This window comes from Mesitornis unicolor, unplaced genomic scaffold (genome assembly GCF_000695765.1).
Source record: "Mesitornis unicolor isolate BGI_N332 unplaced genomic scaffold, ASM69576v1 scaffold22859, whole genome shotgun sequence".
NCBI lineage: Eukaryota > Metazoa > Chordata > Aves > Mesitornithiformes > Mesitornithidae > Mesitornis > Mesitornis unicolor.
The window spans coordinates 1-15455 of NW_010205613.1; the positions used below are offsets into that span (position 1 = coordinate 1).

Consider the following 15455-nt stretch of genomic DNA (forward strand, 5'->3'; position numbering starts at 1 on the left):
TGTATATATATTTCCTTCCTTCCAAAAAAAGTCTACAAATATAAAAAATCAATAGTGGAATTTTTTCTTTTTCATTTAACTCAAAAAAATTGCAAACAAATTCCTGTGGAAAATTTCGTCGTCTCTATTGGCGTGGGAGAGTCAAGATGTGCTGCTGTTTAGAGATGCTTGAGAATGCTTGACTGTTGTTCCAGTTCACCAAAGCACTTAGGAAATTTTAAGCACATGTTGAAGTCTCACTAACATCTGAGTTTTAAAGTGATCATATGACTGGAAATACAGCTAGAAGGTCATTCAATGCAGTCCCCTGTAATTATAGGCAATCATATAAAAAACATAATATGCTCAAATTTGCTTTGCTGAAAGCAAATGGGTTTAAGTATGTGCTTACAGATAAGCATGTGCTTAAAGGCTTGGCACAATCAGAGTTTCGATTAATGCAGGCAGACCAGCATTTTCATGAAGATTAAAGTGTTCCACCATCTCTCTCTTCCATTTTACTGGTCAAGGACTGGGGAAAGATGAATTTAAACCACAGATTATTTTAAATTTTAATTCATTAATTCTTTTGGATCAGTTTGGTGCTGATTGGAGCCTGAGCTGGGCTGCTGAAGTCAATGTTGATGAGTAAAAAATAAAGCTTCTGCCAAGAGAAATGCTTGTAGTTCACAACAAAATTATACGTGATCATTGCATATGGAGCATATTAAATAGATAATGGAATCTGGAAGAAGAGGGACTCCCTAGTAGTTCTTCTGTCATCCAATCACAAAGCACATTCTTCGTAATATGAAAGTGGGAAAAAAACCCAACATGAAACATGGGATGCAAAGTATTTATCTAATTAATTTAATCACAGCTTTCAGAGAGAATAATTGCTTCCTATTTGGAAGATGTATGCAACATCCCCAAATTTTCCAGCAACCTTGTTTTAGGAACTCGAGTGGGAAGGTTTGCATTTCTGTTTGTACCAAAGCCTCAGAACCTACCTCAAACAGCGTTTGAACCAAGACTTCATAGCCAGTGCTGATTTCAGTAAAAGGGGATTTTGCTGTGATCCTTCCTTGGCCCTGCAATGCGTTGCCAACTGTTACAGCGCGACGGAGCCTGCTTGCTGCGCATTTGTCACATCACGATGTTGTTTGTTGTTCTTTCAGCTCTGAACGAACCCACCATTGACTATGGTTTCCAAAGGTTACAGAAGGTTATCCCCCGGCACCCTGGTGACCCCGAACGCTTGCCAAAGGTCAGCCAAAGTTTATTGTTTTATTAAATATGGCAAAGCTGGTTACTGCATGTTTTTGTCTGAAAGTGCAAGACTGTAAGTGTAATGGTCCTGGTTTGATATCCAATCCAGATAAGCTGAAACAGAGAGATTCCCAATGAAGCCCAATCAGCAACTTTCATTGGAGGCTTATGAGACTTCTGTGACTTTCTGAGTCACAGCCAACTCAAACAGCTCCTGCCTTTCCTAAAAGCAAATCTTATTCTATGTTCTGAAGTACTTAACAAAGAACACATTTTTTGGTTGGTATTTTTGAGTGTGAGCAGTTTATTCATAGAAGAATGACACTTCTTGGTTTTGGTATCAGAGTAGTACTTGTCATTATAGTTTTTAGAGCTTCACTGTTGATAAAATCAAGTTATTTGGGTGTTCAGGGAATGTGTGTCCACTGCTGTTGCACCATGTATTGGTTTAAGATAATAAGTACTATATACTGCTTTATTTCAAGATTGAGGAAATAATTAGATCAATGTTTAGTGAAGTAATTTGGTGTTCATTCTCATCAAAATTAGTGGGAGTTTTTTTTGTTGTTTTCTGTCAAGTAAAAGCTGAGGAAGAAACAGAAGAGTTCACATGGGCTTCTGGTACTTCTGTCTTGTGTGCTGTCTGGGTCTGCACTCACATCTGTTCTTGTTACTTTGCCATACGGTACTTTCTTCGGCAGGAATGTGCGGTGAGCTTTGTGATATACTGGAGAAAGAGGTGGTGTATTTGAAAAAGTGTTTTTCTTTGCCATAGGAACACTGAGCAATAGCATGCATGGGCTGGAGTCACTGTATGTGACCAGCTGCCACCATGTGCTGTACCTGCTCTAGCATCATGGCTGTTAGTGAGTGAGTTGGGCAGTCAAAGAAGCTGGCAGGGTGTTTTTGAAGAACATCGTCTTTGACTTAAGGACAGGAAGATGTGAATCTGCAGACCTGAGACATAGAACAAATTGGGCTTGGATGCCTCAGGCCAGATCCCTCAAATAACACACGTCCAGTAGAGCTTTTGTGACTCGGTGAATCTTGTGACCTTTCTTCCATAGCTTCCTGAGCTGTAAGTAGGCTTTCATCAGGGATTGTTGTGGGCTTTGATTAGTTAAATTTCTAAATGGTTTCAAAGCTGAGAAGAATTCAAGAACACCACAACTTATTTAGCTTTATTTCTTGACAGAAATGGAAATCAGTATGTGATTTTTTTACAGGCCTGTTAAGTCTTTTATCTTTGCTTAGGAAGGCTGCAGACTGTGGTTTCAGGGTCAATGATTGTTGTCCTTCCTTCTTACCACTAGAGAAACATGCTGTCCTGGAGAGTTACATTTTACATTGGCTCTGTTCACCCTCTACAAGCTGTCCCTTTCTCTGACTTTTGGACAGATTTGCAGCAGGACACAGCTTTCATAGGTTGTCAAATTTCCCTCCAGAGGTGAAACCCTTTCCAAAGAAAGACAGCCTCCTTCTGTAGGGGCTCTTTCATCTGACTTGTGCCTCTTCTGCCAAATATGCACACGGAGAAAAAATATTTCTAAGAAAATAGGATACCAACTTTCATTATGCACCAGGCATTTGCAAGAACAAAAGAAACTGCAAAATTTCCTGGGACCCCATATTCCAGCTGACTTGTAGATGGCTCTGACTTTCCTTCGAAATGGGGAAATTCAAGTAAAAAAAGTCAAAGCAATTCTAAATTGGATTATGCGGCTGAGGATTGTAGTGCATCACGAACTTCCACAGGTATTGGGCTCCTCTTCTGACACTCATGGCACTGAGGGTGTCCCCAGAAATGCTCTTTTGTACTAGTATGGGAATGCAGCCATCATGCTGAACACCCTCCTTTTTACAATTTAGACTGAGATTGTTATCACACTGATAACCACACGTTCCTGCTACCTAGTGCAATGTGACATAAAATCAGGCTGAAGAAAGCTCCATCTACCTCTATAACCTGACTCTAACATTTAGCAGGTATTTATGGATAGGGTATGAAAATGAGGGTTAGTTCATCTCTCCCCACATATACCCTCCTGGCTTAATTTATATTTTCAAGCTAGTTTTAAAAATCTTTAAATCAAGGGAAATTTTATTTATATATGCACAGGTATGATGTGACGGTCTAAAAAAAATGTTACTGCTTAAAACTGGACAAACTCAGTGAAGCAACTAGTATCACTGTGCAAGGTTAGATGGAAACAGCATGAAGAGGACCTTTTTTTCTCTTTGGGTAATTCCTTCTGTGCAAGCTTGAAGGTTGGACCTCAAATTCAGGGCTCATTAATATGCCATGCACAGAGGCTGAATGCAGCAGGGGTTGGCACATGTCAACTTCTGTATTTGAGGCACTGATGGTTCAATTCCCAGCATTGCTTGCTGGCTCCAGGATCATAATCAAGGACGCAGCGAGTCTCTGTGCTGGGTGAGCGCTGCACAGCGCTCTTCCCCATGTCATTAAACCGGGAAGATCTTTGGCAGTATTCCACTGCAGACAATTCTCAGTGGCTACTTAGAGGAGAGTTGGAAGCCATATGGCTTCCACAGTGGAACCACAGGCAGAGAGGGCAAATGTATGAGACAGAGAGCGGGCGAGACAGCAGAAAGGAGAGCAGTGCTTAAAGCTTTCAATATCCTTTCCTCCATTTTCCCCATTGTCCTGCCAGTGCATCGTCACTTTCTGTTCATTAAAAAGCTTGCACTTACGCATCAAATAGATAAAACAAAACACATTTCTATAATTGCTGCTAGAGTTTGTGGCCATTATTCCGTTGAAACATTACTGATGAATTAGAGATCTTTGAAGAAACAGAAATGGTTGTAATATTTGTGTTCATCAGGGCATGCAGTCCTTCCCACAGGCCAACAAGAGCATTCTGCTGTGTGACTTACCCCTGCAGTCAAGGAGAATTGTTGAGGACATCAAGTGAGTGTTAGCACATGCTCTGCCCTCCAGAGCTGAGGAGTTAACAGCCATATCTGTGTCAACAGGCTTTTCTAAAACCATTGAGGCCATTTGAGAAGTTTGATCTCCACTAGTTTAGAACCAGTATTTTCAGAAGTGTTCAGTGTTCAAGCTTGGGATGATTTTTTTTAAATGTTCCAGCTATCTGCTGGAAGTAGGCAAAGAAAAGAGCCAGATTTTGGAAGCTTTTTCTGTTTCCTAGTGCTTCAGTAGCCAAATTCCAGTGGAGACTGTCCTCTCTTAGTGAGGGGAATGGAAACACGTGAGAACTGGGGTGTTTGAACTGCTAGTCTGACAGCTGATGTAGAGATGTGTTTAAAACAGAAATGCATTATACAGGTTCTGGAGAAAAAGGAGTGGGAGCTGATGTTGGCAGCTGGGCTGTGGAGCCAGCTATGGGCCAAGGTCCTGTTCCCTTCTCATACAGAGCAGGCTGGGGAAAGCAGCCAGTGTAGGGCTGTCACTAGCAGATGTGCATGTCTGTACACACACACAAACACATGCACCACAGAGGTGGTGGGATTAGCACGCAGAGCTTGGAGTGAGATCAAGTACCAGGCGTGTGCTGGGTAATATAGTCTTTCCTTCCTAATACAGACAGGAGTCAGATCAAAGGAAACAAAAGATCTCTGAGGAGAAGTGAAAAGAAATACCAGGATTCTTAACACTATTTAAGACATTGTGTTGTCCTGTAAGAGCAGTTTGCAGAAAGTGTGCCTGTGGAGCTGGGGAATAAGCCTGCACGTGTGTGTGCAATTTCCCTGTCACGTGTTTGCAGATGTGCACAGAACACACGTGTGTTGTCGGTTCTTGCATATAAAACTGCAGTGGAAATCACTAAAGAGTTGAGATCACAACATGTTGAGTCTATTGAGGTTCATTTATGTAACCACCCTACAATCTGCAATTTTGTTAAAACTCCCCAGCTAGAGCTGTAAAACAGTTTCAACTGTGAGCTAGATTTGAAACACATCCATCCTAAATGATTTAATAACAATGATTCCTGTTTATATGCAATTTCCTAGAATTTATTTGCCATTTTCACCACCCTTACAACTCATCACTTGTATTTAAATTAAGTGCAAGATTGTTCACTCTGTATTTGAGAAACAAGTCATTGCATTGACACTCTGTGATTTGACATCTTCTTCCTCCCAGTCTGTTGTTTAAATGCTCACTCTTGGACACCCCTTATCCGTCCTGTAAGGAACCTTTACTTCTGGTTTGTCTCCATGTAGATGTGAGTGGAGCCTCTCTGTCTAGCATGCAGGGGTCTCCCTGCTAAGCAGAGAGCATGTGTAGCCAGGCTCCACCTTCCCTTCAGCTCTTTTTCTCTGGTCTGTCATTAGACCTCCCAAGACACACCCCACCTCCTCATTTAGGACACTAATAGAAGACAGGAACCCATGGCATGCAAAAGCAGTTGTCTTTTCCCATATGAAATCCCACAGACCTGCCCTTTATTCATTGTGACATGGATATTGTTTATATTGCAAATAAAGGTTGTCTCTAAATGTGGGTGGGTTGGCCCAGGCTTGTTAGCAGAGGTTAAAATAGCAATGAAGACAAGGCAGCTCAGGTTTGCTGCTTCAGACAGACCCAGTGGAAATTCCAGAATGGATCTCCATCTGCTAACTCACGATACAGTATTTTAACCTAAGTTAGTCATTTTCAGCTAAGAAAACATGCTTTGGGTTTGTTGGCTTTTTTTTCACCCAGTGTACTGACAGGGTCCTTACAAAACTTTTATATTAAGTATGGGCAGGAAAGGGGAGCATGTAAAGAGGAGTTGTTGGAGTTCATCTGTATAGCAGGGAGGGCACGAGATGTGCATGGCAGTTTCTACACTGTATTGCAAAATTTGTAGGAGTGTGAAACCAGAGTCCAGGTTGGTATTGAACCCTTAACAGTTGGGGTTTTTTAATTTCCTTACAATTTGAACTTTTAGTTGGTTGAGGGCTTGCTTTGGGGTTTTTGGGTTTGGTTTTCAGTTCACCCTGTTGAAAATATTCAGGGAGAGAGTTTCAAAGTTATGAGAAGAAGACAACCAAGGCGCCTGAGGCTACTATGAAAGTATCACTCCTATGGGGTGGTGCATGTCAGAGGCACATCTGGGAACATGCAAAGAGTCTGAAATGAGAGAGAGCTGAGAGACAGAGCCACATTGCTCGCTGAAGGGCAGAGCCACATACAAACGGCTGGCAAGGAGCCCTTTCCTTTCTGAAGGTCAACGGTGTGCATACACATTTCAGTGAGTTTTCTTTATAAGTGGGTCAGCATTTACTCAGCAAATGATTAGAGCAGATGGTGTAATTTAGAATCTATGACAAAACTTTTAATAGATCAGGGCTAACACGATGACAAGGAGCTCTGCGCCATTCTCCGTTCCTGATTTCTACTTTGCCTTGGGGTAAAATCATGCCTGGGATTGGATTTTCTAGTCTGCACATTCCATCTGAGCAACTTGAACCACTTGTTTGAACATCCTGTAAGAGGGATCCCTGCATTTTTCTATTCCTGTGTCCTTATTGTTACTGTTTTTAAATACAACAATTAGCTGAGGTTGTCAGGATGATACCAAACAGGTAAACACGGTCCCTTCAAGGAGCAGAGCTTTTGAAGAAAAAAGCCGCAGTTTGAAGAAAGTAACAAAGGCTGCATTTGTGTATTTTGCTCCATGGAGCTGAAAATATCTAGTAAATTGATCCCGTGGGAGTAATAAATACACATTACTTTATCTTGTACTTCATGTCCTATACCCCTGAGCCTTGATAGAACAACACCACTTAATAGACTTAAAAAAAGAGTAATTACAGTCATTGGTTGTGTGATATTTCAGCCCTTCCAGCCCTGCCTGACCTTCTAATTTAGCTCACCGTGTCTAACTAATGCATTTATATTCATCTTTTATGAAGCATGTGTAGTACAAAATTGACTTTGCAGCCTTTAGCAAGCTGTCTTACCAGTTTTAGGATCTGGTTAGTACAGCGTGCTGTATAGCATATGTACATTTACAGCAGAATCTTGCATGCATATGGTTCTGATCAACTATTACTTTTTATCCTTTTGGAAATAAAATAAAATAAAAAAATTATTCCATTTCATCCTCCCCTCCCCTTTTTAAAGCTTTTATTCATTGCAGCATTATTTACGGCTAAACATGCAGGCAGAAAGATGCAAGCATTTTTAAAATGATTACCACTAATGTTTCTACTTGTCAGAAGTGCTTAAATTTTCCTGCACTTTGTCTAAAAACTTAGCACTTTTACCTTTTAAGAATTACAAATTTATAAGATCTTACCAAGCTGATTTACAAACACAGCTGACAGTTTATGATGAATGATGTTGCAAAATGCACAATATGTTTCTCTGTCATTTCTATGCATGTATATATTAAGAAGAAGATTAAGAAGAGAGAGAACCCCCCTCTGAAAGAAACCCTTGAGTTAGAGAGCACACACACAAATCTCTCTCCCGCGTTTCCTCATAACTTCCTGCTCACTTCACTCAGGCAGTGGAGCACAATTGTTCTCTGTGCATTTTCTCCCACCATATGGTATCCTCATTACCATACACTAAGGGTCCATATGGGGAACTTGTGAAGTGAACTGTATTCATTTTAACTGCCAGATGAGCAGCCTTTTGCTTTGCAAGCTTAGCTTAAGTCATCTGCTGTCTTTATGTTGTTATGGCAACACAGCACCAATAAAAAATTCTAATCTACTGTAAGTGTCTGGGATCACAGTATTTTAAATGCTTGCTGTAACTGTCCTCTAAGTGAAGATGCTCGTTCTTTTAGTATGACAAAGGGTTATTGTCAGCTCCAGCAGGTGGCAGTAAAGAAATTGCTTCTTTTTTTTTAACCTTTAAAAAAAACAATAACTCTATTTTTTCTCATCTCCTCCTACCCAAAAAAGTCATAGAATTGCACCACATGGTCAGTCCTCCACATTTCCTAGGATTACTGATCCTGAGGTCAGAATGGCAGGTGATGCTCTTAAGTTGCAACTCAAACACTGAAGGTAGTAGAGTATGAAACTGTGGTGGCAGCTCATGCACTTCACTGACCGAGATCCAGGCTCAGGTACCACTTCACCAGGATCCTGAAGCCTCTGTGGGTACACAGCTTCTTCAGTGCTGCAGCTGTTTTTAGCCATGTTCCCAAACACAAAGCTAATTAAGAATATCTTATAGTAATGGAAGTAGGCAGCAGTATACTTAAATATAAATCATTTTCACCTCCGCAGGCCTCCTGATATGTTGCATCTCTGTCTCTCTGTCTGCATTGAAAGTGAATGTTTGTAGTCTCAGTTCATCAGTTCACATTAGCCTCATGCTGAATATTTAAACACAGAACAATTTGAACACACCATGAAGAGAGACAGTGACTGCACTTTCACTTGGAACAGCAAGAGCTCATCTAATAATAATTTAGTAAATCAGCCATTTAGTGGCTCAGTTGTACACTATATTGTGCCAAATAATATTCAGTTCAACTGTATGCTGGTGAAATTGAAATTCAGGCTCTAGTCACATGGCACTGTTTTGCTCAATGGAGAGATGAAATGGAAAATCACCCTCCCAATAGACTGTTTGAATGTAGTGATTTATCAAAAGTATAGCAGACTGACAATATAAACAGGATTTGGTTGTATGTGGTACAATCTATTCTAATTAGGCTTTTCTTATTGTAGTTTCATCTGCACAGATTATTTGATAATTCAGGATTTCCATTTACATCTTCAACTCATTTTATATACGGGCAGAGAGCAGATATGCGTAATTACTGTGTAGTTACAGTTCTGTAAGGCCCAGTCCTGTGAGAAGTGTGGTGAGACCTTTATTGCCATATTTTGAGCTCTGGCTAGCAGGAAACACCATGCCCTTAGGAGCAATGGGGAAACGCAGCTGCTGTCTTTCCTCCTCATGAAGCACCATGTATGTTACTTCATAGCATGAAAGCAATATCAGATTAATTCCTTTTCCCTGTTTAAGGGTATCAGGATTTGTAGGGAGTGGTAATATCTCATATTAAACTAACTGATATAACTGGAAAAAGATCGACAAGCTTTTGGGTGCATAAGCCTTTCTTCCTGCCTGCTGACTGTACCTTTTCTGGCCTGTATCGGTGAGTCTAATAAAAAATATTACCTCACCCTACAAAACTTGCCTTGGTTGTAACCATAGACCATTGTGACTTCAGCCAAGCAGCTACACTGTAAGGCTGTCTCTGATGAAGATGGGGGAGAGAGATTATTTTCCTAAAAAGTATGTTGTGAAGTTTAATTTGTTTCCATTAAAGTGGTGCTTTGAGATCTTTCAATGTAGGGCATTGCAGAACTGTGAAGTAATGTCTATAATCTCACCTACAGTCTCCATTTCTAGCCTAGTTTTAGCTGTTATGCAGTGGTTTACATGGTGATGTAAAAGATGATTGCTGTGTATTTCTCACAACGCAGTCCAATTGAGTAGTAGAAAAAGCTTCCTCCTAACCATCATGATGCCATTTAGCAGAGAGTGCTGGAAGCAATAGGATGCCTGTTGTCGTAATTCTTCTAAGAAATACAGAGCTTCACCATCTATACTCAACTGCTGACACTTGAAAACGCAAACATTTTGGTAAAATGAATCAAGCAGTAATGTTTCTTTTATGAGATCTCCTCACGGGAAGGGAAGGTTTGGCACCATTTGAAGATCAAGCTCAGTGATCCATCATAGCAAAGTCAGCTGTCCTGGCGCGTCTCATAGGTCACTCGATCGAACCAGTGGCTCTTACAACTATATTATTGCTTATGGAACAGTAATTGAGGCACCATGGTTAAAAATTACCTGGTCTAATAGGCAGTGAACAATTTGCACTCAATACAATTATAAGCCAAATCATTCATTTCATAACACTTGGACTAATTTATTTGTTGACCTTTTAATATCCATAGCTCTTCAGTAGTATTAACTGCAACTCAGACAAAATCTCTTGTTCATTTCACTTTCATTGATTTTTTTTTTCCATTGAGGCAATAACAGTTGTTTGAGTACAACCTTTCCTTTCTGTTGTAAAAGTCAATCATGTAACTTATGTTGATATAACTCAACTGGACTGAAATGTCCTCTAAGTACAATAGCATACAAACTCATGCTACTTGTATAAACACGGATATGCATTTTGGATTTATTTCAAAGAATGTTTTGAAATATGTTTGTGACTATAGATGATAAATGATATGCGTGCTGAGAGGAGAATGAAAACAAAACACAGAAGCATTTTTTAAAGCAGTGCTACATATATGTAACACGTTTTTTGCTCATCTTTTACAAGAGATCTAAGAAATAGAAACTTGGGAATTTGTCTCTTAATTTTGTTCTTTAGGATGACTTCAGTGTCTTTACTAATGCTATATTCTTTATTTCATCTGGACATAGTGTCTTGTCTCTTGAAGTTCTAACATTATACAGAATTTGTCCAGATGTGAGCTTCTAATAAATAAAATGTGTGTAAAAGTACTTTTTAATAAATAGGAAATAAATAATACTAATATTTTTATAATCTGAATTTTCTTACATTTTTTTTCAGCTTTAAACTAGCATGAGAGCTCAGAGGTTTTCATGATCAAAAAAGTTACTGAAATATTGATGTATTTTGAAAAACCAGTGGCAAGTTTTGAAGCACTTCCATAAAATATGTTGGTGTAGTGACAATTGTAAGCTTTTCACTCACCACTGAAAAAGGAGCCCTGGATTGTGTGAAATGGTGTGTCTGCTTTTACATTGTGGAGGTGTACACGGTAACATAGTGATACCTCTGTGAAATGTTGATTAAATTTAATTTCTTAAATACATGGTTATTCAACATTTATTCTTGCTTTGGATAATTTCAGTTGAATTTTTAAGGTTGTATTAAGGCTCAAAATAAGAGTATTAGGAACAAAATATCTGTTGTTTCTGATAAGAAAGTTGATTTTTTTTTTAGAGTAGGTGCTAGGAGGCACTTCACTGAAGTAACCTTTCTAAGCCAAAGCCTCTTTGTCCAATAAAATACTCTAAGTCTTTTGAACACATAGTTATAAAATATAATTGTTACACATTTGGCATTTTATGCTTCCCTAGAAATTACCACTTGGTATCTACACCTAATCTACGGTCTGTCTTTTCATTTCAATTGTGTCTGAAGTGGTCCTTCGTTGTAATGAGAATGCCCCTTTCAAGAGACTTTTTTTAATTATACTGATGATAAAATGTAAGTGAAAGTAGTCATTTGTAGGGGTTATGACTGAGCAGTGTTTTAACTGTAATACTAAAACCTACCAACGTTATTCCAGTCTCTATTTCAACATTTTTATGCACTCACTCTCCACAGAATATAGTGGAATATCATTGTAGGTCAGAATTTCAATGCATCTTATTTTTCAGTTTTCCTCCTGCTATTAAAAGTAGCCTGAACTCTCAATTTCTACCTGAAGCGTACAATCCAGAACAGTGACAGTTTCACAGATCTTAATGATATGCTGTGTGGTTTGGCTTTTTTGGTTTGGTTTTGGTTTGGTTTGGTTTGGTTTGGTTTGGTTTGGTTTCCCCCCCTCCCCTTCCATAAAAGAAAATGCAGGTGAGACTTTAATTGCATATAGGTGAAAGCTTTTGTTTCTACAGAAAATAGCTAGTTTGGCATACTTAGATATTTATATGGGTAAATGCATTAATGAAGACCAACTCTGAAAATTAAATGGACAAAACACATGTGTACAATTTATCTTTTTTAATTGCTAAATAGCTCTGCTGATTTAACACAGCAAACATTCTTGCCTCGCAATACCAAACATATCTCTATAGATTTAAATGCAGTCAAGTGAATTATGCGACCCTATACATTCTAGATTTGGCCTAATGGGAGAACAATTTTAAAAATGATACAACTTGTCCTGTGTTTGGGAAGTCTTTGTGTATACAAATGATAGAAAATAGATATCAGCCTGTCTATTTGCCCAGTAAAATGTTTTTCACTCTTACAAATACATAATTGGATATCTGCATTGAGTTACACACAAAATCACAAGCCACTTTCAATCTTTTTTTAATCCCTAGTATTCCAGGGAATTTTTCTAATGGGGACAGTAATATGATCTGCAGAATAAAGCTTCTGAAAAAGCCTGTGTAGCACCTTCTAACAATGGTCTCAGAATTTAGTCTCTCTGTTCATTTTTCCAAATTCTTTTTAAGTTTACTGAAGTCCAGGCCCTTCAAATAATTCTAAACATTCTTTTTCTTCCATAAGGGGACTTTGACAACTTTCCAAAAATATATGGCTATCAAACAGTCAGGAGAAGACTTTGAGTAATAACTTTTTTTTTTTCCCCTGCAACTCTCATCTGCAGCTGTTTTCAAGAAATAGGAATGGTAATACTATGAAGAGCAGAGGAAGAACTATCAGAAAATCTTATACATGCAAAACAAACAAAAAACCCCTAATGTAAAAGCTCCCTATTCTCACTAATGAACATCTGCTTCAAAGTCCTGTAGATGCTTGTACAAATACTTTGGGGTAAATTTTTAAATAGAAATGCCTGAGGTTCCTATATGAGATTGCTTTGTACATGTGTCTCTCTATATTTTGCCCAGGAACTGAAGGTAGGTGTGGGACATAAGGAAAATCTAGAGTGCAAAATGTGCTTTTTGGTCACTGTGGCAAACCCTTAAGGTCAGATAGAAGAAAAGAATCTAATGTTATCATTTGTTTGTTTGTATGTTCATGGATAAATAAGAAATAAACTTTTTGTCGTCTAGATAGGTGGGAATAGTATGAGTCACTGTAAATTGGTGATATGAAGGAATTTCTGCAAAGGAAGTTGGTGAAGAATTTTCTGTTAGCTGTTGAATTGAGTTTGTGTGGACTTACCCATTCATGCTCCAGTTTGTATCTCAATTATTTTGTCTTCTAGTGGATCTGAAAAACTGACCACAGTTTGAAAGATGGGATTGCTTAACTAAGGAAAAGTATGTGCAGAAGAAGTGATCTTTACATGCTGGGATAAATACTGCAGCCTTTTATATAGCACGAAATGTGTGTTTCTTTTTGTGATCCCTCTATGCTGCAAACTGAGGGGCTCTGTCCTTAGATCCTCACTGTGCGAGCTTGCAAGGTGATTGTGGGAAATGTTGTAGAAGATGCCAGAGAATTACTGTACCATCGATTTCTTAATGACAGTGTTAGTGGCTCCCAAATATGACTGATATCTACCAGCTACCAGTTGATGTGTTGTAGGGTGTAAATAGATATAAGAGTACAATGTAGTAATATCTACCAGCCCTGTGTGCATGGAAAGTAGATTGGCCTCGTGAGTTAAAATTTGACAGCTCTGAAGGGTTCCTGCAAGTAGTTATAAATGCCTTTTTTTGGTAAACTTAGGAGTCTAAGGCAAGACATACTGTAAACATACTTAGGGAAAAGTTCTACAGCTGTCTGAGGGACACAGATGTGCGTCAAGTTATCACTGTTGGATGAAGCCCCTAAAAGAGGTGATTTAAGCATTGCATATCTGCTTTCACATACCTACTCTTGCTTTCACATACCTACTCTTCTCCCTTTGACTTAGGGTCGCGACATTAGCAGAGAACTCCAGAGCTTTTAGCAACAAAACCATCCAAATTACTTACCAGATGCTTCAGTTGATAATACGATGGGAGCATCCAGATTCTCAAATGTCAGTTTATTCAAAGAGTTATTCCAATGCAACTGTATTAATGCTAGTTTATTCCATACTACTGTGTCTCTAGATGCAGTACCTGTCTGTGCCAGCTACTAATTGTGTTGCTATTGTTATGTGCCCATCATTTATAGAAATGAAGACCAGCAGCATGAGTAGTGTGGATTAAAAAAGGAGGCCAATACCTTTTTTTAGCATCTAAGTACACCATATTAACCAGGGCATATTAAGGGTAAAATGAGAGACTTGCAAGGACAGATTCACAGGTGATCATCGTAATTTTGTTCCTTCTTTTGTCAGCAGTGTTTGCAATGGAGACTGTTTGAAAAGGATGTGTTTTCCCCATTGCTGTGCATTTATCACCTTTGTGGTTAAGAGGTGTTTTAATCATCGATTCTCAATGTTTATGGCTAGATGCCTGCTCACATTTGCACTTCAGTGTTTGTTCTTTTTGCTGCCTCATATAGGCTTTCTATATTTTATTTATAAGGTTGGCTCATTGTGGAGCAGGTGGTAAGGTCATGCATGACTGTTTTTAGTGCTGTAGATTTAGGCTGTGATTTTCAGTTTGGGTGGAGGCTGATGGGACTACAATGGCTTGGAAAAGCTAAGGTTCTAGCTCCCACTGCAGACTTATTTTCTGGAAAATGCCATTGAAATTCAGTGACAGGAATTCAGTGCACTTCCATCCTATAGGCAGTGGTAAGCAGAAGTTTTATTTAACCCTTCAAGTGAAGTATGTTGTATTTCTCTCTCATTTTGCCTTCCTGTCTTTGTAATATCTGTATGGTGCTTACTTCTTCAGCATGATTCAATTACAATATATTGAAACAATTCAGTTGTTTGTTTGCTAGGGAAGTTTTCATCTTTGTGTGAGTACAAATATCTTTTTAGTGAAATGGCCTTGTTATTTTGTACTTCCCATTAGGCTGGCATAGTTCCCTTAGTTTTACAGTAAATGGAGGATCTTTACATTTTGAATGGCTTTTATGAGTCTTTATAAAACTATAATTGCTGAAAATAATACAATAATGCAGTGCTCAGTGTAGACGTGGAGAGATGGGAGAGTCTGGACAGACTGAAACTCTTGTATACCAAGATAGATGGCTGATATTTTAGATCTGTGACATCCTTCTAAATGGCTCTCTACCGAAATGTTCATTTTGCCTTTACACTTGAAAGAGGTATTCACAATTTTATCTTTATCTTTTCAAATACATATAATCTAATGTGTACACAAGTACACAGTTATAAGTTGGAAACTTAGTTCTATCACATATCCTTAACTAGTGCATTAACAGTTTCACCCTTTGAAAAACAAAGGAAAAATTTGAGCACAAATCATTGTAATTTTGACTTGAAATTTCAGAATGTGACCTTTCCAAGGTGAAGAAGGGAACTGGAGTCTGCTGTTCAGCATTTTGACTCTGCAGAAAGGTTTTTTTCTTGCAAGTAGCCATGAGAGTAGGAAGTTAGAAGGCAGAGCCAGGAGGTCAGACATGAGAGTCGAGGAAGTATGAATGACATCATCATCCCTA

At 38.7% G+C, this 15455-nt stretch overlaps 1 protein-coding gene across 1 annotated transcript in view; it reads left to right on the forward strand.

Moving 5' to 3' along the window:
- The first annotated feature begins 1135 nt into the window (after nt 1-1135).
- LOC104546159 (transcription factor COE1) overlaps nt 1136-15455 on the forward strand; it is a 30404-nt gene continuing 16084 nt past the window's right edge. Inside the window, exon 1 of the mRNA XM_010191476.1 lies at nt 1136-1246. Coding sequence (XP_010189778.1) covers nt 1136-1246 — 111 coding nt within the window. The remainder of the gene's footprint in view (nt 1247-15455) is intronic.